This window comes from Pezoporus occidentalis, unplaced genomic scaffold (assembly GCF_034315485.1).
Source record: "Pezoporus occidentalis ecotype Australia unplaced genomic scaffold, CSIRO_AGI_Poc_V1 ctg10, whole genome shotgun sequence".
In the NCBI taxonomy this organism is placed as follows: Eukaryota; Metazoa; Chordata; class Aves; order Psittaciformes; family Psittacidae; genus Pezoporus; species Pezoporus occidentalis.
The window spans coordinates 4,414,430-4,441,362 of record NW_026912779.1 but is presented as its reverse complement, the minus strand read 5'-3'; the positions used below and the strand labels follow the sequence as shown (position 1 = coordinate 4,441,362).

The window sequence follows — 26,933 nt, the reverse complement described above, 5'->3', positions numbered from 1 at the left end:
AACCGAAAGTTAATTTTAAGTAAGACTCCGTCTTTTCATGAAAATGTTATTTCCAGGCCTTCGCGTGCTGTAGTTGTCATTGAACATTTATAATGGAGAATAAATCACTCTCCAAGGGGAAAGAAAAAGCGAAGTCGAAAATTTATGAGGTAAAAATGTAATTTTTTGCACAAAACGCTACCGTAGCACTTTAGAAGTGTGTTATGAGGATGCCGGGATCGGAGCTGCCCTCAGCCGGCCTCGCCTCGCCTCCCCTCCCCTCCCGTCAGCCGCGTTGGGCGCGAAGGAGATGGCGCCGACTCCTCAGTCCCGCGCCAGCGGGGAACGCCAATAACCACCTGGAACACCCGCCGGGAAGGACACCGCTTCCCCTCCGGCACCCGGCCCCGCGGGCCCAGCGCTCCCTTCAGGCGGCCGCTCGCTTTTAAAGCGGAGGAGAGGCGGCTCCTCCATCCCTGTCACAGCGCCGTGTGCGCGGCATTGGAGGAGAGGATTCCCCCCTCACGGGAGGCGGGAAGAGGGCAGGGAAACAGCGCTTCCCGCCCTTCCCAGCCCGGGCGCGCGCCGAGCCGCAACCGCCGCCGACCGCCGCCATTTTACCCTCCCGGCCCCGGCTGCCGGCCCGCCCCTTTCCTCCTTCTCCTCCTCCTCCTCCTCCTCCTCCTCCTCCTCCTCCTCCTCCCCGCTCGGCAGCCCGCCGCTCGGCCCTGGGGTGGGATAGGCGGAGCGAAAAGGAAAGGGAGGAGGAGGGACTCGGCCACCTTCGCCTGCTGCCTGGTCGGAAACTGCCGAGCTGAGCCCGAGCGCCCCGGTCCCCCTCCTCCTCCTTCCCCCTCAGCAAAATGGCGGCGCGTGGAGTCACTGGGAGCCAGTGAGTGACTCGGCTTCTCCTCCCCGCCGCTACCGCCGCCGCCACAGGCTCATTTGCATTGATCAGCCGCCCCATCCCCCCCTTCCCCCGGATCCCAGACCGGTCCCTGCCTCTTCCCCCCCCTTCCCTTCTCTTCCTATTCCTTCCCGCCCCCTCCTTCCCCGCCCCCCCCCCCCCCCCCGGCTGACCCCCGCCCCGGCCCCCATCAATCATCAATCAGCAGCACCGAGTGGATCAATCAATGGTCGGGAGGAGGCGGCGGCGGCGGCTGCTGCTGTTAATGAACAATGTGTGAGAGCTGCGCCGAGCTGCTGGAGGTGTTAAATGAGAGTAAGTGCGGCCGCCCTCCCCCGCTACCCTCCCCCCCGGCGCTCCTCGCCCCGGGCCGGGACCCCACGTACCCTCCTCTACACGGGCTGGGTTATAACCCCGCTTCATCTCCTTCCTTAGCCTTCCCTTCCCTGCTCGCCGCCTGGCTTGGGCCTCCTGGGCGCGGGGTTACCTCTCTCCCTCTCTGCGGGGTGGCCATAGAGGGAGAGCCTGCTCTGCGGCTTCCTTCTTCCCCTTCTCTCCACACCGGGGCCGGGCGACTTGCGGCCTGGGGCGGGTGCGCTGAGGGGCTGTCCCCGCCGGGCCTTTCCCCAATCTCCCCCCCTTCCTTCCTCCCTCCGCCACCTTTCCCTCTTTCCCGCCTGCCCCCCGGGTGTCTGCGTGTGGGGCCGGGCGGGGACGTGACCCTGCCGCCGGCGTAAGGAGCCCGCTCCTCGCTCCCCATCCCCGGGAAGCCGCGGCGGGGCCTAGCTGGCTCCTCGCTGGGCTTGAGGAGGTGCCCGGGAGCCGCTCCGGTGGCTGCTGAGCAGCTGGAGGCCGGGCCTGGGCTGGGTCCCTTTTAAGCAGCAGACAAGGCGGCTCTGAGTGATCCTGCCTCCCCCCTCCCCCTCGCCTGTCCGCGGTGTGGTGTGGACGGGGTGGGGTGGGGGGGAATGGGGGACGCGGTGGAGAGGGTTTTCGGGTACCTATTTCTCCGTAGTGACTGCTTGGCAGTGAGGGAGCCGGCGCCTGAAGGAGCCTGGCTCGGCTTTGCGAGGGCCGGGCTGCCGGAGGGGGGGGGGAGGTGGAGGGAGAAGGAGCTCCCGGGTGTTTCGCTTCGGGGGTGGTCTCTTGCTTCCTTCCGAAGTTTCCTCTTTACGAGCATTAGCAGAGCGGCCGGGAGGGTGGGAGGGTTGATAGGGCAGGTATTCCCCCCGGTACGGCTGAAACCGGTCTTCATTTTGGGCGCGGGATCCTCTTTACCCTTCTGCAGTAGGCCTCGTGTGGAACCTGCTCCCAGTTCCCCGCGGCAGGCAAGGTACCGTCCCGGCCTTTCCGAGGCTTGTCTCTGTGCACTGCTTCATGAACAAAGACCGAAACCCAACGTTTGTAGAGATGCTAAGGAATTTAACGAGCTGAAGTTGTGATTAGCGGGAAGTTTGGCTATCTCGAATCGGAACCATTTTTCCTGGTTGCACACTGCAGTCTGCGTAGAGGCAAATAATCTTCCAGTAAAGCGAAGCACAGAATACTTCCTAGAACAGGATTTGGGGAGAGTTTTCTTTTCCTTAACTCTTGTGAGGCCTAGTTGCTTGCGGCGGTTGCTTATTCCTAAAACGTATCAGTGCATACTATGGTAGTCCAGTGTTGGCCTCTTGCTGGGGAAAGAACAATGTTCAGTGATGGCTGGTGTGTTATTTGAAAAGCAAAAACGTATGTATAGAACTAGCTTTCGGGGGAGCCAAGAAGCTGGAATAAATCAGACTGAATGTTAAAGAGATCTGTTGGGTTGTTCAAAATGTTTGCCAAGTTTGAGTAAGCTTGTCATTCCAGCATCTTGTTTTGAGCAATTGTTGTGATGTTTACTTAATTTACATCTTGTATCTTATCTTTCTCAACTGGAGGAGTGGGGAATGTGTTGGTATTAGAGACCGAATGCTTATTTAAACAGTAGGTTCAAAATGAGACTAAACTGTCAGTGATGCATTGATGACAACTGTTGTTTGAAGAGAGAACTTTGGTTTTGATGGATGGGTAAATAATCATTGCTCAGATGTGATCAAGATGATTGGTATGATAAAATAGGGGGAAAAAGTTGTAATGTTAAATATGGTATTTCAAGAAATCTCTGTAATTCCAGTATGGACTTATTTTTAGAACCATTTTAAGGTAATTGGGATTTAGACTGCTAGATATTCCCCGACAGATAAAGTAGTATCTTAAATCACTTTAACTGTTTCTTTTTTAAATCTGTAACTAGGGTATGGATAACTCAATGGTTCTGTGTAGTTTAAGATGTAAACCTGCTACTTATGTTTGGGAAATCTGCCTTTGAAGTCAAATTTATTAGGGAGATTATGCACCACTATTGCTGTATACTTATCTGACCAGCTACTGTCAGGTTTGGCTTTCCATTCAGAGAAACAAGCACATAAATAAACATAACTACTTGACGTGTGTGTTTGGAGATGAAGGTATATATGATGGTGCCCTGTGTGCCACCTACCTCCTCACTGCATGAGAACGAGTTGCAAGGGAGGTATAGTTCCTTTTCTGACTTGAAGTTGTCTTCTTTGCATTTCTGAAGCAGTCATTAAGAGTAATGCACAAAAATAATGTCAAGCCTTGGGTTTTGAAATGCTGCAGTGAAAATGAAAACTGGTAGTAAAGAATGAGGTCATGCCCAGAATGTGTGAGCCAGAGACTGCCAGCAGCTTCTTTTGCTGCCCGCCGAGCATTTGGGATCGCCTCTTCACTGAGCCTACTGAAACAGCATTTTGAAAGAGGTCCAGGAAACATAATCTAGATTGTTTTAGAGGTTTCTTCCTAAACCAGACATTTTTAGATGGAACACATACTGCCCTTTGTCTTCATTTACCCTAATGTTTACAAAATAGTTATTTGGTACCAGTTGTAGGACAGGCCATGTAGAAAGTGAATTGACTAACAACTCTTGATGGATTGTTTTGAAAAGGACACATGGGAAGCTCCAGTTTTCTTCAGCAGAAGATACTGATTTATGGATGACAGGAGGATGGGATTTAACAATTCTGCAAGCAGCCAGGCATATTTTTATTATAAACATATTAGTCCCACTATAAACTGGTACAGTATTAATCCACACCTCAGAACAGCATGCAGAGCTGGAGCTTTTGTCTAGCAGTGACCTTTGTGTAGGCCCAGGGTTAGGTCTTGCTAAAGCTCAGTACAAGACTCCAGGTCCTTAGGCCTCGTTTTGTAACAGATAGTCAGTCAGTGGACCTGCTTCTGTGGCATTCCTAAGGGCCATCTGAGGTCTATGGGACTGGAAACCTGTAGCTTGAAGGACTTAATTTTTGGTCACATGTATGCGTATGTGTGTGTATATATATATTTAACACAAAACTTCATTGCTATGCTTAAGCATAAGAAGTGGGCAATGTTTTATGGACAAAAGCAGCAGTGTTGCTTTTGTTGGGGGTTTTTTTTTGTTTGGGTTTTTCCCCCCTTTTTTTCCTCTTGCAGCATGTTTGTTTTCAGCATTTGATCTAAGTATGAAATCCAGTGAACTCCCTGATCTTGAGGTTATTTCTTGAGTAGTAGTAGTAGCTTCAAGTTATGATCTGATCCAAGAACTTGGTAAAACACAAGTTCCTCAATGAAATGCCCAGGCTACAAAGTAGTTTCTTGCATTTCAAGACAATCTGTTGTCCACTCAGAGTAAACAGTCTTAATTTCTCATTGAGTGCTGGAAGTATGTTGGCATCACTTACCTCTTCCTAGGCAGGGCTTTAATAGGAATAAAGCCTGTGAAAACGCTGGTCTGATTTCTCAAGTGATCTTCCACAACGTAAACCTTTTTAGTAGCCTTAAATAGAAAGAAAACAAGACACAATAGTTTACTATTTAAGATAAGGGCACTTGATTCACAAAAGACTTTAGAACAGATTCTCATGTCATTAATTATAGGGGCTCACTTAAATGTACACATTTTTTGCAGGAAAAATGTGTGGAGAACATAATGTGCTTTCATGTTAATTTACAGCATTCTGTATCCCAGAATGAACCCTGCTATCGACACACTGCACATTCCTTGGTTTCTCTGGATGCCAGCTCTTGTCAGTCTAGGAGGGATTATATTGAGTTTCATTTGTGCTTTAGTAGTATTTACATTAGTGTGCTGTCCAGGGGCCCTGATCAGGATACTTCTGTTTTGGTAGGCACTGCACAGGCACCCAGATAGTATTAACCCTAAAGTAAGCCAGAAAATACAGAAATATAACCTCAAACAGGGATTTTGCTGCCTCGAGTCTTTCACACCACAGTTTTGCAGGTTGCTCTGTCACAGGTGAAGCCAGGGTAATAGTTTGAACTACCTACAGAACCAGGCTATCTCTGGACATTTACACAGGCTTTGCTTCTAAGTGTAGAGTATGTGATGCTCCATGGTAAGTGTTTGACTGCAAGATCATTGTCATGTGCCTGGGAGCACTGCCTCTTAGTTTGAAGTTGAAATCTCATCCTCAGGATGGGCCCGTAGTCCTGGCTGTGATGTGTCCCAGAGAGCATGACTGGGCTTGGTTACCTACCAGGCTTCCCTTTGGGATTGCAGCTGGTGCTGATGTGTGTTGACTTAAAACTCCATAGACGATTTTGGTTTAGGTTTGTTTTGTTCTTGGTGTTTAGTATAAAAGTAAGGAAAAAAAAATGCAACATGGAAAAATGAGGTTTCATTATACAGTGGCTATTGTGGGTTTAGGTAGCTTTGGTAGGCCAGGGTTATTCCTGGCTCTTGGTTTCTGGGAACTAAGGTTTTCTTCCCAGCATTCTGCTTCGCTTTCTCCAGTGATCGCCTTTTTAGTCCATTCTTTTTCCTAGCAGCTCTGAAACTTTATGAAATCAGCTCACATTGATGAATAGAGTCTCCCAGGTATCATTCTATTACACAAGCTTGCAGGCCATTTTTCTTGTTTTCTGTTAAGCCTTTAGTAAAATATACAGTAAAACCTAAACCAAAACCGACACAGTTTAGTCAAGCACAGGAGATGGATGTACACTAATATTTGTTGTTTTGTCTGTTACCACTGTCAGCTGGCCTGCAGAACCACTCCCAGTATGATCAGGTTCATAAAACACTTGAGATTCAGGAGTGTTTTACTGTTTGTATAGCTTCAGGATAGCCCTGTATTTGGATGCTGAAGATGCTGGACTTCTTGTCATGTAGTTTTGGCATTTAGGAAATAATGAAAAGTAGATGTAGGGGTTGAGTGAGGCCGTGCTTACCTTGGGGTAGGTTAGAAATTGAAGTATTCCTGAACATTGCAGCATTTGGTTTGCTCTTTGGGGCTTGGAGAAGATGAATATTTTATGCTGTGAATATTCATCTATAATTTTAGATATTGGGTATATGTTATAGTAAGATTATTACAAATACTGCATAATTAATATCATTTGGTCTCCAACAGCTGCTGTCACTTGTTCAGTGGTTGCCTGTAAGCTTCAGTATTGATTTTTTGGCTATCCCTAGTGTTTTGTGCAGATCTAGGGTTTCACTTGACTGATGATTCCTCTTGTGCAGAGCCGTAAAGCAGTTGTCTGTGTTTCATGGCTTTTTCTTTTTTCTCTTTTTTTTAGAGATTCATGTTTTCACTTGCATCATATTTCCATGTTCAGAATTTCTGCAGAGACTATTGTACAACTTTATTCCACTAGCCTAAATCTTTACTGTCTCCTGTTGAAAAAAAGAAGCTCAGTTACTTACAAAAATGAATTCAGTAGTTGTTTCATGCTTACTTTTGCCTTTGCCCCTTTCTAAGGGGATGAACAGCCAGACTTAAAGGAAAATGAAAATAACTTTTCCTTTATAGTAGTATTGCCAAATTACAGCTCTCATGGACTGTGGTGAAGGGCTACTCCAAATGAATCCCAGTAACCAGAGGAAAAAATATGGAACTTGTATCCTTTCTAGTTGTGAACTTTCTAAAGCAAAAGGGAAGGTGACACTAAGATGAAGTTCCTTTAACTTGTGTGTAATTGCAAAGCAGTGAAGGAAAAACTCTGTGACTTTAATAGCTAAAAGGCTTCTATTTTTAGAAAGATATTTCAGCTTTTGTTCTGTGCAATGATTTTGGTTCATGTTATTTGATGTGATCAAAAATGATTTTGTCCTGAAACTTTTCCTGTTCAGGCTGCTTGAGACCGGGTCTTTCTCATTGCTCAAGCCTCTTGATCACTGATGCTGAAGATGAGGTTACATAAACCCCATTCTGCTGAGTTTTGCTGTGAGTTATGGACCGTTGACATGTATTTTCTGAGGTCTTTCTCTTTGTGTTTAGGGAAATCTTCTGTTGGATAAGTACTGTTACATTGTCTTTAAGGCTTAAGAAAGCCATAGAAACAAACATCCTTACATTTCTTACCAAAGTGTACCTGCCCATGGCAGGGGGGTTGGAACTAGATGATTTTAAGGTGTTTTTCAACCCAAACCATTCTGATTCTATGTAATATTAAGGAAATTATTTATAGTAAAGCTTCTCATATGCTGCAGATGCTCTCAGCCTTCCTCATAATGGGCCTGCGCAGGCTCTCTGGCTATATTCTTGCTTAGTTATGTGAATAATTTCAAGGAAAATCAAGAAACAAAAAGATCCTTTGCTTTATTATTTTTTTTTTTTTTTAAGATCTTTGACTAGTGTAGAACTTAAAGTCATCTTGCTTCCTGTGGGGGAAAACTTCCTGTTAGGTACGTTCTTTTCCGTGCCACTTGGCACTGCATGGCTTTTACTCTAAGGGTCATTTTCAAGTTATAGAACTCCCGAGCAATTCCTGAGACATGTGCTAACTGATGTGGTTTAGTCTATCCTGGATGTTATCAGTGTTAGTTCTTGAGGGAGACTCACTGTTAAAATCGTCCTTAGATGCTCAAGTGATGTGGGGGAATTGGCAGTAAAAGGATGCTTGGGCTGGGAATTCTGAGCTGTGGTTGGAGGGGCAGTACCTTGGAGAGCAGACGCTGGGCCTGTTCCCCTCTGCCTGCCTGGGAGGCGATGCTTTGGCTTCTGGAGGACCAACAGTTCTGTCTTTCATGGAGGGACTTGTGTGGCTCCAGGGGATTATGAGATTTACCCTTTCTTTTCATTTGTAGAATTCCTTTTTCCTTATTTTTCTCCCATGTTAAACATAAAAACCTGTTTCTTCATTGTTAATACTGACTTTTTACTTTGTGGCTTTTAATTCCTTGCTGCTTTGATTTCTCTGTGTCACTGCAGTTTGTGTCTGCCTTCCTGTGTTCTAGTAACACTGAGTCAGAAAAGCAGATCTTGCTTCCTGGAATCATGTTCTGTGGACAAGTGATGAGCAGTCTGCAATTCGGTGTTTTAGAGAATGGAAGGAGAATGCAGTGTTTACTTCTTGGTTCCTTTAATTTCTTGTGTTTCTTCTTTCAGTATTTAGTTTCATCTAAATACCTGACAATCATACTCTATCCTGTACCCCATCTTTCTTGCAACTCTTCTGTTAGCTTTCAAAGTTGTTATTTTTCTGTGCTCATAATCTTTTCCATTTCTCAATTTCTGTTCTGCTTACCCATATGCTCTTTCTGCTTTTCCCTCTCTCATCCTGCTTAATTCTTAGGTGTTGACGTATGTATAATCCTGCATCTTCATATTACTGTTTCTTTTAACAGGCTTCCATAGTAGATTTTTTTCTTTTCCATTCCAGTATTCTCTGTAGGACTGTTTCGGTCTGATTCAGAAAAGATGAGAAATGGCACAGTCACATGTTGCCTGTGGATGATGGCAGTGCTACACGGGCATCCTGGTGCTTCCAACAAGTCCTGTAAAGGCTCCCACTGTACAGAAGAGAGTTTCTTAGTGAGGGAGAGAAAGGTTCTCTGTATAGAGTGGGGTTTATGATGTACTTTTAATTTTTTTTAATTCCTTGCTTAAATGTAGCTCATCTGTTAGTTTTACCAGCTCAGGTAGCCGGTAAGGCAGGAGTTTTGCAAGCTAAGCTCTGCATTTTTGTCCTCAGGATGCTGGGACAACATGAAAAATAATCTTGCCATCTTCAGGAGCAAATGGTTGTGATGATTACTCAATGCTGCAATTAAGCATAGTTGTGGCCTTTTCATTTCTGTTGTTTAAGCACATGTTGGGGTAATTCCTGTTTTTCATTTTGTGTAGCAAATCAGCAGTTTCTAGAATCCAATATGTGAAAAGGTGAGAAGCCATTCTTAACTTCTTTTCTTGTATGGGAATCTATCTGTAAATCTGAATGCTAGCCCTGGGTGTGCAACTGCGAGAATCTCTGTGGTTTTCTCAACACTTGGTAAAAATACTCAGCTAATTTGTAGTTTTCCAAAGTTTTACTTTTGGAATTTTCCAGGTCTGGCATGTATGGTAAAGGTGGACTTCTTGAGGAGATCTGGTGCAAGTGCTTTACAGCTGTATGCATATGTATAGAACTCCTCAGGGAGGTTTAGTGCTGGAACAACTGGTTGAAGAAGTTGAAACTTCTCACAAAAAGCACCTTTGGGTGAATGTGTAGAAGGTCTGTAAATAAGACTTCAAAACTACACAACAGTTGAGGCACAGTTTCTAGATCAGCATCCATCAGCAGATCATTGATTCCCATCTAAGAAGCGAGCGGCAAAGCTTTTTGTTGCCTTTTTCACACTAGGTTGAAGAAGACTCGGATTTATTGCACTATTTGATTCATTGACTTTTACTTGAGAACTTTAAGTCTGTGTAATTGTATGCAGAAACAGAGAAAAGTTCAGGATGAACGCTAAAGGAAGGCAGGGCACTGTGGTCATTAAATATGTTAGTCAAAAGGCTTACTGTATACACTGCTCTTTAAGACTGTATAGATCCCTTAATAGCTGTGAATGTGCTACTTCCATACCTGCTGTGCTATTGAGCAGGCAGGGATATTTTTTGTAGCTCCTTTTTGGCAGGTTCATGAAGAATAACTGGAGCTTTCTGCAAGCCTTGGAAAAATTGTCTGGTGGTTTTTTTTTTTCTTCCAGCTATAGAAGTGCATCAGTTCTAATTTCTGACTTGTGTAAAACCAGTGCCCTCAAAACATGAAGTATTTCTCTCCACTTAACAAGAGTAGACGTCCCATTTTTAAACTGCAGGTGGATTTTTCTGGAGAAGGTAGTTTTCCATTAGCCTCCTACATGTTCTCTGTAGGAAACCATAGGTATAAGACGTGTACAAATGGTGTGGTATTAATGTGTGTGTTATATGCTGTGTTGTGCACCATTCATTGTCTTTGTCTCCATTCCACTTCTCAACTCATTTTGGGGGGATTTGGTAACTTTTAATGAGAGCGTAACTTCATTTCCAAGAAGGGGTCAGTTGCTGTTTATTAGTCACTGATGTGTAACTATTAAATTCTTCGTCATTTAAGTTGTAGTACAACCCCCTTTGTTTTTACCGCTAGTGAATTTTTGGTTAAGTGTATGTGAACTGAAACCCCCTGTGTTTTTCAGAATCCCCTTCTGCTGGGGGTCTGCTTCTTGCAGATCTCATGATCTGTTTTCATTCTGAACTCTTTGGGCATCAACAAAACCAACACTGTTTTCACTTGTGTACTCTTTCTGTTTGGAGAACCTGTGAACAGCGCTGGAAATGGACAGTGGCATCTTTGCAAGGGAGGACAACTCCAGAAAAGCTGTAGAAGCACCAGAATATCGCAATCTTCTGGGGAATTTGGGAAATGGCCTATCTGTGAAGGGCTTACCTATAGCACAGTTTATTCCACCCTTTTCAGTCACCTAGTGTTTTGACAGAAGGCATATGGTGGAATTACATCCTTGGCTAACATCACCAGTTGATACAAGAGTCTGAACAACTTTTATTTTCCTTCTTGGAACTAGTATAGGATAACACTGGAGTGTGAGCTCAGGAGCCCGTTGAAAGTAGGTCGTTTTGCTTGATTTAAGGATGGTCAGTGCAGTAAATTGCTGCATTGGCTAGTTTCTGACTTCTTTCATGGTTAAGAATTGCTGTTGGTAGTTAACTTATGGTTGAAATAGCTGTGTTTTCTTCCTTTTCTGACCTACTGTTTTTCTTAATCTTTAAAATTAAACTTTTACCACAGAGTATTTCAAGTATTAAGTTTCAGTATTTGATCTGCAGATGTAGTATTTAAAGTAATACAGTCTGATCAAGTCGATCAGATTTGAGATCAGTTTTCATCACAATCTTGGAAACTTTCTGAGTCTTAACAGTGCTAGTCTCAATCTTTCCAAAGTGAGTTGGCTTTGTGCATTGTGTTTAGCCATAATTACAGCTCCTGACCTATGTGTCCTTGCTGATAAGGGACTAACAAAACAAGAATGACATCTGTAAATATGCTTGGGGGGGGGGGGGGGGGGGATATGCTTGTTATGAAGCTTCACTGCATCTTGGAGATACTTGTGTATATATAGGCCATAGGCTTTGCTTTCAGCCAGCTCTTACTTCTTTTAGTCTCCAAGCTTTCAGGAAAAGTCAGTCTATAATTATGCTTTATCCAATAAATTACTACACTGTTTCAGTGGATTAGTAAATACAGATTATCTAGCAAAAGTCGAGTGCAATACTGGAGCCTCTATGTGAAGGTTGAGGGACAATGCAGCTTTCCTGCTTGTCTATCCTTAGTATTCTTACTGTTTTATTCTCCCTTTTCAATGATGGTTCCTTGTGTCTCTGTTGATGGAAACAAATCATACTTTGGAGTTCAGATACTCAGCATGCTCCTCTTGGAGCTGCCTGAAACTCCATTTAGTATAATAACCCACTGCCCATTTATCTGCCTTATCTCTTTGCTTGAGCAGGCTTATATATACTTTGTAAGAAATAAATGAATCGTATATGCCTCTCACAGATTTTGTCCTTAACACCTGGAGCACAGTCATTAGGTGCTTGTGTTGTACTTCTACTGATAATCTGTTGCTTCTTACTGGCTGTGGTGGCTCAGTCCTGGGCCTTTTCTTTCTGGTAGTAGGGGGGAAGCTGCTGTTGTTTTCTGTAACTGATTCACAGTGTGCCAAGTGGTGCAGCTGAACTCATTTGCAAGGTTCTCTCTTGAAAATAGAATGCTTCCTGGAGTACCTAGTTTAATTTTTGTATTCCTTGCTACTTTTAATTAAGAGAAAACCTCTTTTTAGCTTTTGGAACCTCATTCATGCAGTTAAATCTTTGTTCTGCTTTTGAAATAGTTTGATAAACTTTGAGGTTTATGTTCTCAAAGTAGTTTATTAAAAATTTGGAGCTGGAGTGTTTAAAGAACAAGAATTCAAACCCAGAGTTGTTCAAGTAGTGATGTTGTTGGTTTTGCAGTTAATATGTTATTACAAGGAAAGAATGCAAGACAGGCTGAGAAAGTTAGGGGTGTTCAGTGTGGAGAAGAGAAACTGTGTGGAGACCTCATAGCAGCTTCCAGTATCTGAAGGGGGCCTACAAGGATGCTGGAGAGGGACTCTTCATCAGGGATTGTAGCAATAGGACAAAGAGTGATGGGCTCAAACTTAAACCATTTGGTTTCAGGAGAAGTTCAGGTTAGGTATGAGGAAGAAGTTCTCTACTGTGAGGGTGGTGAGGCAGTGGCACAGGGTGCCCAGAGACATGGTAAATGCTCCGTCCCTGGCAGCACTCAAGGCCATGTTGGACAGAGCCTTGGGCAGCATGGTTTAGTGTGAGGTGTCCCTGCCCGTGGCAGGAGATTGGAACTGGATGATCTTAAGGTCCTTTCCAACCCAAAGCATTCTGTGATTCTGTGGTTCTGTTTTAAACAGAAGTTAAGCAATCCTCTATCAGAGCAGTAGTTTTGGCATTGACAGTCTCAGCCCTAGCTTTGAAATGTACCTTGGAGTAGTTAGTGATACGCTTGGAAATTTAGGGTTTATGCAGTGCTTGTCCAATCCTGAATCAATTCTTTAAGAAACTTGTGGTGGCCATTGTCAAAATATTATGATGGGCAGCCTGACTTTCCACATGTAGTGCAAGTTTTGGAGCTGTCAAGCAGACTTCACTGTATGGAAATACTACTTAAATTGAGCCGATTTATTTTCTTTTTATTGAAAGAGGAACTATAACAAGTTTAATATAAAGATGAAAATGCAGCCTTCCCAGAATTGTAATGTCTTATCTTGGAGTCAAAGACAATTTACAATACCGAGTTAAAATAGGACTCTGAAATAAGACTAGTACTTTTTTTGGGTTTTTAACTCCAGTGAGTGGCACAAATGCTTTGAAATTGCTTTACAGGATTTTTCCTTGGTAATATATAACTTGCTTTTCCCTGGTGAGGGAGAGCTGCAGGATCTTTGCTGCTGAAAATCCCAAGATAACAGAAGCATTAGGAGCACAAAGATGCCACAGATCTTGTCACAAACACTTTCCATCTGATATGGCTACCAGTGACCCAAAGCTGATAGACCCCACCAGAGCCAGGCTCACCCTTGCTGTACCTGTAGGCTGCTTCTCCCCTCACTCAGGCTTCCATGGAAATGCAGCAGCTTACACACTGTGCTGGTCTTGAGCGGCCTTTGTTCATTCCTGCTGTGTGGTGCTGGGGGCAGTAAGCCCTTTCAGAACCTGAGGGGTTGGAAAGGACAACGCTGAGACTTCTGGTGAGTCGTCTTGGACCAGCAAAGCCAGAACGATACGCAGTTTAGTCCATCTTATTCCAACCATATACTCCACAGGCTCATCTTACACCGTTTCCTCTAATGTTTGATCAAAAAAGCCATATCCATGTTACACAGTATTTAGCTGATGAAGCTCATTCTGCTCCTGAAACATTTGATGAGTGGTCTTATGCCGCTCAGTATCTGTGCCCCCTCCATGCTGGATATGATACTGCTTGTTCTCCCATCACTGGCATAACCCACCCTGAATGGTGTATTTAACATTCCCATCTAGTCCAGACCAAATTTCTGCTGCTGAGTAGTGCTGCATAGATATGAAGTGTTTGTGGGCTTTGAACTGTGGATAACTGTGTGAACAGTGTTGAATTTACACAGCAAAGTAACTTTGCTTTGCTTTGTCTGAAAGCTGCAGTGCTGCTTCTGGACCCAAGCTGGTTAATGAAGCAGCACAGTTGCATTTTGTGTTTGAGGTGATGTATCTAAGAGTTTATTCAGATTATAACTCATCTGGATAGTTCTGGGTAGAACCAGCTCTACTGTTCTGCATAAATTATCAGCTGGTAACAGATTTGACTGCATTTAAATTATATGAACTGTTCTCCTTGGAAGCAGTTGCTGCGGCATGTTCTATTTGGGAAGGTGAAAGGCAAAAGATCTTAATATTATTCAGGACAACTCCTGACTGAGGTAGATGGCTATGGCCATTCTAAAGGTGGCATTTTAACCCAAAGCAATCAGTGACCTAATGCTGAAAACTTTAGGATGGCTTCACTTTTGGAAGATGACAATTTTTATACTTCATACAGCTTTTCAGAGTCAGCTTCTGCTGTTCTGCTTCAGACTGCATTAGCATATCATGGCAAATAGGTGTTTGCTGGAGAAAACAAAGAGAGATAGGATGGAAAGGGAAATGTGGAGATTCAAATAGGGAACTTGGTGGTGTTTGCAGGGAAACAGGGAGGTAGTTGAAGGTAGCACTTACCTAAGATCAGCAGATTTGCCCTGTTCAGGTGAAGTTGTACCTTCAAAGTGCTGTCTAGCTGATGAGCATACCAAAACTTGTGCTACTCCTAGCTGTGTAACTATCCTATGCACTGGAAAACTGAATTAAAACACTTCAGGCTGTTCTGATCTGGTGGTGGCTATGAGGAATTAAGCAGGTGCTGAATAACCAGCAGGTGACTGATTTGGGGGATAGTTAGAGGACTAGTTGGAACTGCTTTTTCCATACTCTTCTGAATAGCTTCTGTATTGCCATATATAAGAACTTAGTAGTGTTTAGATGTGCAAATCTGTCAGATTTGCTGAAATTGCTTTGATATTCAAAAGTTCAAGTGTCTGACAGAGGCCAGTAGTATGTTCACAGTTTGTTTTTTCTAAGGAAATGAGACTTTAAGAGGGTTTCTAATTCCTGTCTGTAAGTTTTTATGTTGTCTCTCTAGTATTTGTTTTGTAATCTCTGTATACTTCGTTGTAATCAAAAGCTTGCAGGAAAGCAATGAATTTACCAAGTTGGAATATTTATAGATATAAAACATGTAGAGTGTGATTTAGACTTCACATGAATTCAGGTGTGTTGTGGGCTGGAAGCAGGTATAGTTACCCATAGTGCTGTGCTGTAGTGGTATGGGGAGGGTGGGCTTTGACAGCTCAGTATCGTAAAGATAGCATGAAGGTGCCCCAGAAGTGCCTTACAATAGGATTATAGAATTTTAATACTATATTATTTTGGGTTACAGACCTGATTTTCCTACATTAACCTGACATTAGAACGATGTGTCTAATATTGAAGAATTAACTTGCTTTTTTGTTTGACAGTACCTTCTACCATAGTGTTTCAGCACTCTTTGGTTATGTGGGTCTAGTCAGTATTCTGGGGTGCTTTTGTTTTATGGAGGCTGAAGAGTGGAGACAAGACTGTTTTTTCCTCACTAAAAAGTTACAGGGAAGCTTGGACAGTTAACTGTCACCATTGAACTTCAAGTTGACACTGTCCTTTTAGATCCTTGTCAAAGATGGCTTTGTAAAGGCTTGGAAGAGCTCTGGTGAATCAATCTGCGGCAGTCATGAATTCTTTATAATAAAACAGTAATTCTAATAAATGGAAGTAGAAGGGAACTGGAGATGCTAAACTCTGCGGCTATCATCTCACTTATTGATCATAAGCAAAAAAAACCCTCCCTACAAATAACAGAAAACATCTCAATGCATAAAAATATATTAACTCGCTGGTTCTCTATGTGAACAGTGGTACTTATACAGAAGATGGTGTATATATTTCTTTCAAGATTAGTATTATTGTCCCTAATACTGTTTCTTTCAGTGTATGGCTCTGGTCTCCTGTATTTAATGAGTGTCAGGGAACAATTTCTGAGCAGAATGTCCATTTTGACAGTGATCTAGTGTTTCCCATGAGAAGCTGTTACCAGATGAGGTTTGGGGGAGGAGAGGAAGCGTACTGTGTATGCAACTGTACCTTGTTACACTTTGAAATGTGCAGAAATTAGTTAAATCTATTAAAGTTATCTATTGTTGACTTTTTAACTATATTATGTTTCTGAAAGGAGAGAAAATATGCTTTGGAAAATGATTCTTTTTACTTGTCATTTTGTACTTGGTGTGATAAGTGACCTTTGGATATAAGATATTCCCCACAAGTCTAGAATGATAGTTGTCCTTGAGGTCTAATTACAGTCTGTTCCTGTAGCACTGAAGTTCTTGCTAAAAATGCACTTATGACCTGAGCTTCGTTTGTTCATAGCTGAAATGATATTGCCCCTTCTTTGCAGTTGATTTACATTTTGTGTCTTTTTCTTGGGTTAGTAGCCGTGTTAATAGTTGGGGGTTTTCTTAGCTTGGGAGATTGTGTTGGTTCTAGTACTATAATAAACTTTTAGTAAATCACCCTTTTGTGGAACATAAGGTAAATTGCCCAAGTTTTCATTTAAAGCAAGCCAAGTAAAATGGGAGAGTAAGGAAAATACTCTTTTTATCCCAAAATATTTAAGTCTTCACTTGGACCATTGTGTGTTTTGGCTTCTTGTCAGCTACTTGAATAAACAATTGCATTTTTGAGTCTGTCCTTTTTTAAAGAGCCTCAGAAAACTTGCACACCAGAAGATGTTAACGATCAAGTAATAAAGAATTATTACTTTGGGGTTTTAAGCAGCTCAGCTCTTTCTATATGGTGTTACTGTGTCCAGAAAGATCTCTAAACCATCTTCTTGTAAAGATTCGGTGAGATAAGACATTGCTAGTATGCAGAAAGACCCCATTTCCTATCTTTTGTATTTGTAGAGTATATTTAGCTAGAATTTATATACGTACTGTCTGTCTTTCTGCTGGTCTCTGTCTTGGATGTGTCTGTTTAAGGCCTTCAACATTTCTTTTTTCCCATACTCTGACAGTAACCGTATGTTTACTTTCTTTGCATATAGATGAGCAGCATTAGGGTGAAATTACTCCGGATAGGATGGAGAAGGTTTACATCTCTAGTGACTATAAAGGCATTTGTAGCGCCTTCTCTCAGCCTCACACTTTGCTTCCCCGGCCTTACACCGCTCCCACCCTGAGTATTCAGTGGCTTACAAAGCCAACTAAAATGGGAATGGCTTTTGGTTAGATTCATAAATTGAGTTTGCTCAGTTCCCAGTCTGGCTTTTGGGGTTCCTGCAGGAGCAGTAACGGTTATTGAAATACATGGCTACAGATGCTGTTAGTAGTGTTGGCTTGAAGTGGGTTACGTTGATTTTGAAACTGGATCTAGTGCAGGATGAAGGTGTTTGTGTACATGGAAAGTAAGGGGAAAAGAAGGATTGGGGGGTGAGAAGGTCTAAGGGGCTTTAACGGAGAAGACAGATGTGCTAGGACAGATTTAAGGAAGAAGAGGGTTGAGCCCAGAGAGCTCAGATATGAGTTATGGAAGGCATCGCTAGTTGTGAGTGCCTGGAGAAAGAAGCAGCTGCTGGAGAAAGGGTGAAGGAGCTGAGCCTAGTGTTAGAGTACCACTGCTGAGAGAGCTCATGGAATGTCTGGCTGTAAAGCTCTGTAGCACTTACTGTCAATTCTGACTGATTAGAGCACACAGGCAGCACTTGGATGTGCTTCAGATGCTCTCGGAGCACCTAAGCGTGCCTTAGCACACCCTGTGGGAATTGCTGCCTTAGGTATGAAACTGGGGGTAGTCAGATCCATTGCTAGAAGGAGGCTTGTCACAGGAAAGTTTCTGGAAAAGTTTGTCATGGTGGTTTTTGCCAGGTTAGAAACACTGGAAGTGTGACAGTTTGGGAAGCAACAGGTTAATAAGGAGGATCTAAGGCATGCAGGACGCTCGAATATGAGCGAGAATAAAAGCACCTGCTTTATTTATGTGTGAATGAGTCTGTTTTAACTACTGGCCCATTCAGGTTTGAAGAAAACTACTTTGACAGGAGAGAGACATCATCAGTAGTGAAATCATACGCAGTAAGGGAGTCCTTCCAGAACTGACTGAAATCAACAGATGCACTGGAATGATGATGTGTGTGTTTCTATCACTTTTCTCTCTGTATTTAATTAAATAATAGGCTTCATAACCAATTGTTGGTGTACTTCAAACAGCTGTGTCCCTAAAGAGCGGTGCTATAAATCGAGAGTATCCACAAAGTTGGTATTCTGAATAAGACAAGTATGCAAAAGCCTAAGATTTAAATTCTGGTTGGGAGGACATAAATTAGCTGAGCTGAAAAATACCCTTTCTGCTAAGGAGCAAGAGAGAGCTTCAGCTGAGGTTCAGTAGGAGAGTCCTAGCCAGATATGTCAGTACCCTTCTTAGAGTGGTACAGACTTCTGCAGCCTCTGTCGTTGCTGCTGTTTTGTGCTCCCTGAGTATATCAGGAACAACAACAATATTATCCCTTTCAGAAGAGCAAAGGGAAATGGTGTATGTAGCCACTGTACTAATTAGAATGATTAGTGAATAAGCCCAGTTGAAGCTGTTCTACATGTGAGATGTAGAGTGTATAAACAGGAGCATAACAGGTTTCTTCAACGAGTGCATATACCTCCTGATTTTTCTGACCTGAGGCGTTAACTTCAGTATTTCCATAACTTCTCCCTTCCGTACACTTTATGTGGAATTACAGCTTTTAAAGTACCAGTTTACTTTGAGTTCTGCAGATTTTCTTATCCTCATAGAGGGAAATTCGGGATCACTTCAAGCTATTGCAGTGAAAAGGCTGCTCTGGAAGTTGAGTTACCATTCTACTTGTTAGTGTGTGTGTGTTTTAAGTAGGGTGATGTGGGGCTGAAAGGAATTTTATGAAGTATATGTAAGATCCTGCAAGTTAGAATTAGGTTTGCTACTAAATTACTGTCAGTGGTTGTTGTGTAAAGTTTGAAACACTGCTCGCAACATGCACAAAATGAAGGTTTTATGAACCTTTTATGCTGGACAATTCTGGTTTTAGATACTATCTATAGTTTAGGATCTGTCTTTTTGTGGTGAGCTTGACCTGAATTGTTTGACAGTTGTTGGTTTCTTCAGGGCTGTGCTTTGGCCTTAAAAGAGTCAAGTGCCATGGTAATTTTTGTTGTTTGAAATAAAAAGTATTATCAAGTGATACCTATCTTCTAGTCTGCTTGTCACTTCTGGACTGTGCCAGTGTTAGGTAGGGATCTTCAGAGCCCTCCAGGAGTGAGACAGCAAAGCAATGTTTGAAGTTTAATGGTATCTTACAGAAATACACAAAAAGCAGTCTCTTAGTATTTGTATGTGTGCATATATATGAAAATCTGTATGTATGTGCATATGTAATGTCATTATTTCAAAGAATATGTATTTGTTTTCTGGGATTATCCTCTGAAGTGATATTCCTCTGAGCTTCACTTTGTGATCTGTGCCAGTAGAATTTCTCATTAGCTTTAGTTTCTGGAAATCTGTATTGATAGATGCTGGAGAAGGACTCTTCCGGGTCTGTAGTGGTAGCACAAGGGGTGATGGGTTCAAACTAGAATAGGGGAAGTTCAGGTTAGATACAAGGATGAAGTTCTTTACTGTGAGGGTGGTAAGGCACTGGAACAGACTGCCCAGAGAAGTAAATGCTTCATCTCTGGCAGTGTTCAAGGCCAGGCTGGCCAGAGCCTTGGGCGACATGGTCTAGTGTGAGGTGTCCCTGCCCATGGCAAGGGGTTGGAACTGTAATCTTAAGGTGCCTTCCAGCCCAAACTATTCTGTGATTGTATGATCACATAATGCCTCGTAAGGCTGGGGCTGGAAAAGAGGTTAAGTTTCGGATGGACCACTTGGTGGATAAAGAACTGGCTGGATGGCCGCACACAAAGAGCTGTGGTCAATGGCTCAATGTCCGGCTGGAGACCAGTAATGAGTGGTGTCCCTCAGGGATCGGTGTTGGGACCGGTCTTGTCCAACATCTTTGTTGCTGACATGGACAGTGGGGTTGAGTGCGCCCTCAGCAAGTTTGCCGATGACACCGAGCTGTGTGGTTCGGTTGATACCCTGGAGGGAAGGAATGCCATCCAGAGGGACCTCGACACGCTTGTGAGGTGGGCTGATGCCATCCTCATGAAGTTTAACCATGCCAAGTGCAAGGTCCTACACCTGGGTCGGAGCAATCCCAGGCACAGCTACAGGTTGGGCTGAGAAGAGATTCAGAGCAGCCCTGTGGAGAAGGACTTGGGGGTGTTGGTTGATGAGAAACTGAACATGAGCCAGCTTCAGTGTGCGCTCGCAGCCCAGAAAGCAACCGTATCCTGGGATGCATCAGAAGGAGCGTGACCAGAAGGTCGAAGGAGGTGATCCTGCCCCTCTACTCTGCTCTCATGAGACCTCACCTGGAGTATTGTGTGCAGTTCTGGTGTCCTCAACGTAAAAAGGACATGGAACTGTTGGAACAAGTCCAGAGGAGGGCCACGAGGATGATCAAGGGACTGGAGCACCTCCCGTATGAAGACAGGCTGAGGAAGTTGGGGCTGTTCAGCCTGGAGAAGAGAAGGCTGCGTGGAGACCTCACAGCAACCTTCCAGTATCTGAAGGGGGCCTATAGGGATGCTGGGGAGGGACTCTTCATTAGGGACGGTAGTGACAGGACAAGGGGTAACGGGTTAAAACTTAAACAGGGGAAGTTTAGATTGGAAATAAGAAGGAAATTCTTTCCTGTTAGAGTAGTGAGGCACTGGAATGGGTTGCCCAGGGAGGTTGTGAATGCTCCATCCCTGGCAGTGTTGAAGACCAGGTTGGATGAGACCTTGGATGATATGGTTTAGCGTAAGGTGTCACTGCCTACGGCAGAGGGTTTGGAACTTGATGATCCTAAGGTCCTTTCCAACCCTAACTATTCTATGATTCTATGATTCTGACGAGCTTGGTCTGTTGGAGAACCTTTGCCACAAAGCTTGCTTGAGAGGTGGATTTGTGAGCATGTAATGCTTGAAATTCCATGTGAAATACGGAAATGATTCCTTATTTTTGTTATAAATGAAACAGTCAAGAGGAATGCTGACATTCTCCATCTGAGTAGCAATTAAATAATTGGAGAAGTGAATGGAAATTTAGAGCAGAGAGGAAATGATAATTGTGCATTGAGAGGAATGTGGCCAGTAGACAAAATCCAGTGCCCTAATATATAATCAGCTGATGCGTAAGTGGAGATGTGAACTGTTACTGATAGTTGGGTTATTACAGTGTATAAGCATTTTTTAGATGGAAGTGGGACATTTGATAACACCTCATTGAAATAGTTGGGTTTTGAATTCAGTACATGACTGTTCTAGTTTCTTGCTGTAATACATGTGGTAAGCATTTATCACATTGCCAATTAGTTATGGTTAAATGTCCGTATAAATGTGTGTATATGTAAAAGTAAAAAGCATCAATATAGCTGGTCTGAAATAACTCATGGTCATCTCAAAATGCAGATTTCTAATAAAAACAGCAATTGCATAAGGTTTTCCTGCTACTAACACATTCGTGGTTTTGTTTTCTTTAGTATCAGACATTGAAGGTGCTGATGGGTTGCAGCTCAGAAAGGAACATGCCCTCAAGATATTTGCTTACATCAATTCCTGGACACAAAGGTAATTTTGGATGGAGATTGAGTGTTGGTAATGAAGGATCTCAAGAGTAGTTTTCCAGTCTTAAAAAGTAGAGTAGAGTGAATTAGAATGGGCAGGTTACTAATGTGTAGGTAAGTGATACTTGGACAGTAAAGGGCATTTTACTTTTTGGGCAAGGTGTATTTTGAATCTGATTGGCATTCTGATGCTGTAATAATTGTGTAGCAGTAAATACAGCTATACTGCAAAGATAAATGTGTTGCTGCTTTAATGTGAAATTCCCTGAGCAGCTTCTGTGGAAGTAGTGTAGGGTAAGAAGAATTTAAAAGAAGATCACTCTGAATGGGGCCATCATGTTAAATTTTTCTCTGTGTCTGGATGCTCTGAGTCAGGATGATGAATGATTGCAGCCCATAGCTACTAAACTGATAACGAAAACCCTTTGCACATGGTTCTTTTAAATCAACTTTATTATTCTTTCTAATCTATTTACTGTTGTTGTTGTTGGTTTGATTTTAAAGGAGCTATATCAGCTCTTCTGTTTACCTCACAGCTACGTATTTTTTTCCAGCACAAGGAATTGTATGAATATTACTTTTTATAAAGGATCTGCAGTAAGGATGTTTGGAGTTCAGTGTTCAGTGGTGGTCACAAGACCAAACTGGATTGTAAGAAATGTTGGGAAAAGCATAGAGAATAAGTTGGAAACAATTATTCTGGTATTTAGGAGACACCCAAAAATAAAGAGAAGGTCACATTTTGGGTACCTGCAAAAGGAGAATCCTCTTTTTCTCATCCTGCTCAACGAAGGCACTCAGAGCAAATTCATCATCTTGTGCAATATGCTTTTAGACACGGAGAAGTAATTTTACATCAAAATAAAGAGCAGCAACAGAAAACAGAATAGTGTCATTTCTTGACAGGGCCTAGATCCCAAGTTTGTATCAGAACAACTGCAACAGGGTTGTTTTCCAGGTCATCATCTGCCTAGAGTTTTGTTCTGTTCAAGAGCTATAGCATGACAAATGCAACCTGAGGAAAAACTGAAGACTTGATAGCATTTAACTCTTTATCTTCTGATTTCTTTTTACCTTCCGTATGTATGGTTTCATACTATTGAAGAGTATGGAAACCAGTTCTTAACATAGTCAAAGCAGAGTCTAGCAAAGAGGCCACAAGGAGTTTTGCTTTACATTTCAGTCTCATGTCCTGTTTCTACTCAGCCAAATTCTTCTCTGCATTTGAGAGTTGTGCTTGTTGGTTTGTGTTTGGAGCCCTCCTTAAGAACTACTTTTTGTTACCTGTCCTTCAGATCTCTGCTTTCCTTCAGAAGAGCAGCTGGTAACTCAGTCTGAAGAATACCTTTTGATTTGTAGCACACTCATAGATCACAGTAGATAGATTTGTAGCGCACACATTCATAGATCATCAGGTTTTGGTGGAGTTCTTCTTCCTGTGAACACATTCGGATACATGAAGACCTAAAGGTTTTGCACAAAGCTCTATCTTGGAAAAAAACAAAGTGCCTTTGTCCAAAAGGGAATTTTCCACTATTGGTTGGCATTCAAATACACATACATGAGAAGGAGTCACCAGACTGTTTTCATTATTATTGAGAATAATTTATCACAATCAAGTGGGGTAGTAATTTGCAGGCATAAATGATGGACCTGTTGTACATAGCTTTCCTCAAAGATAAATGCTTGAGGATACACTTGGGTTTGCCTGCAATTCCTGTTGTCATTTGTTATTACGAAAATACATTTACAAGTAAATCGCAAGGATATCTTTAAAATGGGTGAAGGCAGAATCCACTTACACGCTGTTAAAGTTTTTTTTTTCTTCCTGCATAGATGGAACAAAATGTTTTAGATGCTTCCTTCACTTTGTTATCTGTGTTGGAATTAGGGAATACTGAATGTTTTCTTTGTGTCTAACCCACTGAAAAGAGATACCTGTATTCAGAGCATACCTGCTTTAAGAGCTGTAGCTCAAGGGTATTTTTGTATTCTATTGAGAGAGGCAGCACCCTCTACCTGCCATAGTTCAGAGCCCTCTGTCTTGTTGTTTTTCTTACATATTATAATTTATTAAGCCCAGTTTCTAGATTAAATGCTGTGCTTTGCAGAAGAACTTTTTAATCACTTATTGGTGACTTCTTGCCCTGTCTCTTACCTGCTGTTTCTTTCGGAAATGGTATGTGTAATTTTTATATTACTCTAGTATCTGAGAACTCTCATCATGACCTGGAGTCCCTTGTTCTCCATCTCACAGGAGAAAGGTCTCTTCTGGAAGTAGACCAGCTTATGTAGCAGTTACATCATTAGAGTTTGAGTGACAAAGAGCTGAGCCCATCTCAAAAGTTTCTATTACAAGCATGTAGCCTTCAATGTTAGTCTTCATTGAAGCACCCTTGCTTATCGACCGCTTTCTTCTTTACGTTCTTCAGGATTTAGAGTCTTTTAGGAGACTGCCCTCCACCTTTTGCACATAATGAGGCAGATGCTTGTTTGTATGCAAGAATCAAAAATTCCCAGACAGTAAGTTGCAGGGCATCTACCTTGGGAGGTTTATGCACCCAGAATCAGTTTGAGATATGTTTGCCCACAACTAGAGCTATATCACAGTTCCCTAACTTGATGATTATTATATTGATAAAGGGGTGGTGCATAGTTTTTCCCCTTGTTCTTTCATTTTAAGTGTGAGTAAATACTCAGGAGAATAATCTCCTAGCCTACAAAGTGAAGAAAATCACAAAGATACTTCATGCTGCTTTTTCCCACATGGGTAGAGGGTGCCAGTGTGCATGGGGTTTCTATCCAAATGCAGATAAATGAGCTGAAATACCCAAAACAAAATAATTTTGCAGCCCTGTTGACTTAAAAATAGCCATAATGTGCTCTTACAGGGTGACCAGCAGGTGAGGTGTTTATTGCAGTGAGTATCACTAGAGATAACCAGCCAAGAAACAATTCAGACACATACTGAGGAACATTGCTGCTGCAGTAGTACAGTGACCTTGCTCCTAAGATTTATTTTGTATATTTTACTCCCAGTGGCAGCTGCTAAACGATAACAGGAACTTTATAGTTTTGGTAAGCATTTGGAAGTAATGAGATGTTCGCAGGGTTTAGGGAAGGCTCTGTGATTCCCACTTGCTGCTGAGTAGAGCCTGTTTCGTTTGAATTGCCTTACTTTTATAGGTCTGTCAAACATTTTATTGTTAAAAGCATTTTAATGTGAAGAGTTCTTTTGGCCAGTTTACTTGTTCTGCTGTTTAGTTGCTTCAGGAGTCTTTATTTCTGTTTTTTTTCTGTTCTCTTGCAGACAATGTCTGTGCTGTTTCAAGGAGTATAAACATTTGGAGATCTTTAACCAAGTAGTCTGTGCGCTTATTAACTTAGTGATTGCCCAAGTTCAAGCTCTGCGGGACCAGCTCTGTAAACATTGCACTATTAATCTCGATTCAACATGGCAAGATCAGAGTAATCATGCTGATGAGCCCCTGAATGTAGAAAGAGAGTCTCATGAAGAAGAAAATGGAGAATGGCAAAAATCTATAGAGAAAAAATTAGATGCTGCAAGAACTTGTATCCTGACAGAGGAGGAGTCTGCAAAGAGCTCTGATGCTTTTAGCTTATGGAGCACTGATGAGAAGGAAAAGTTGTTGCTGTGTGTGGCAAAAATCTTTCAGATTCAGTTTCCTCTGTACACTGCTTATAAGCATAATACTCATCCCACAATAGAGGTATATCTTCTCTTTATCTGTATATTGAATTGTTTTTTTCTCTTTACTGAGTAGACTGTGTGTGTTTGGTGATAGTTGCTTTTACACAGGAGGGGCAAATTCAGCTCTCCTGTTGACTGCAGTAGAACTTTTCAGAGTAACTTGTTAAATGACACATACTCTTACGCTTTCTTTAAAATATGCTTAATTGTTATAGGTAATATATTGATAAGTGTTGGATGGAACTGTACACTGAATTATTGTACTGTTTAAATAACAGGAAGGCAAAAAGGGGACTATAGCGAAGCCTTTCTTCCAGAAGGTAACCCATTAATAGTTTACTAATTTCTCTTCATGACAGTCTGTGGTGCTAGAGAAGCAAAGCTTCATAAACTAAACTTCGTGCAAGACCAAACTTACTTGTTGGAAGTGCTGTTTAATTGACTGGAATAACTGAGCTCTACACAAGTAGCTTTGTTCTCTGGTGCTGATTTTCCTCTGTGGTATTTGTTATGGCTACCACTCACATTTTCCATCTTTTCTTCTAAAAAGAAGAAAAACACCAAACAAAGAAAAAGCTCAAAAATCCTTCTATGTTTAATTCAGTTTCTGAAATGAAATATGATGGTGTTAGCATTTACTAATTGAAACAGTGCAGTTCTTTGAAAGGTTGGATGTTGATCCAACTTGTGGTAGTCTAATAACAAATAAACAGTTCTTGTATGATATTTGTATGCAAAGAAGATGTGTATTTAGCTATTAAAAAAAGCTTCTATCCAACAAACTTTTGAGCAAGTCAAAGTGGAGAGTTAAGCTATGGTTAACTCAGTTTTTATTTTGCAAGTTTGGGGAGTTCTGTTGGAGCTATGAGTGGTCAAGTTTGCTTTGCAAGCTTAAGTCCAAAATCGGAAGTTACCAAGTCGTATATCATTTTTGGTTATGTATGCTAAGATTGTCACAAGATATAATCAGTTCTTGAATCCTGTCATACCTGACAATAAATCTAGTTAAAACCTGTAACACAGGGAGGGGTTTGGGTGGGCTGGATTTTGGTTTCTGGTTTTATCCCAAAATATAGACTCATATAATGGTTTGGGTTGGAAGGGACCTTAAAGATCGTCCAGTTCCAACCTCCTGCCACGGGCAGGGACACCTTCCACTAGAGCAGCTTGCTCCAAGCCCCTGTGTCCAACCTGGCCTGGAACACTGCCAGGGATGGGGCAGCCACAGCTTCTCTGGGCACCCTGTGCCAGCGCCTCAGCACCCTCACAGTAAAGAACTTCCTTATCCCAAAATACATGTTAACAGAGATTGTCTTACAAATAGACATGTATAGAAAAATGAGGCAAAGTCAGGATTTGTGGATTTCATGTTTCCCATTGTTCATTCCGGCCTGCCTTTTAAACTTCCACCAGACATAAATAAATCTGTAGTTCAGCCTCTGCAAATAGGAACTGGGGAGGGTAGATCCATCTTGTCAGTTAAGTAGTCATTGATTTATGTCTTTTAAGTGCTTTATCTTTTGTGCTCCCATGGGACACCTACTGAAACGAGCTTCATAGGACTATGCAATGAACAATTCTGGAGCAGCTTTTCTATGTATAGGCACATTTGCTTCTTTTAAATGACAATTT

At 42.3% G+C, this 26,933-nt stretch overlaps 1 protein-coding gene across 8 annotated transcripts in view; it reads left to right on the top strand.

Moving 5' to 3' along the window:
• Positions 1 to 735: 735 nt before the first annotated feature.
• The window catches only part of USP34 (ubiquitin specific peptidase 34), a 137,039-nt gene continuing 110,841 nt past the window's right edge, over positions 736 to 26,933 (top strand). For 6 of the 8 annotated variants that reach the window (XM_062609972.1, XM_062609966.1, XM_062610011.1 and 3 more), the window contains exons 1-4: positions 737 to 1,201; positions 2,175 to 2,219; positions 21,506 to 21,593; positions 24,900 to 25,320. In XM_062609972.1, coding sequence (XP_062465956.1) covers positions 1,159 to 1,201; positions 2,175 to 2,219; positions 21,506 to 21,593; positions 24,900 to 25,320 — 597 coding nt within the window. In that variant the 5' untranslated portion in view covers positions 737 to 1,158. Of the gene's footprint in view, positions 1,202 to 2,174; positions 2,220 to 21,505; positions 21,594 to 24,899; positions 25,321 to 26,933 lie in introns of all 8 variants that reach the window. The other 2 variants (XM_062609994.1, XM_062609982.1) reach the window with 2 other exon arrangements.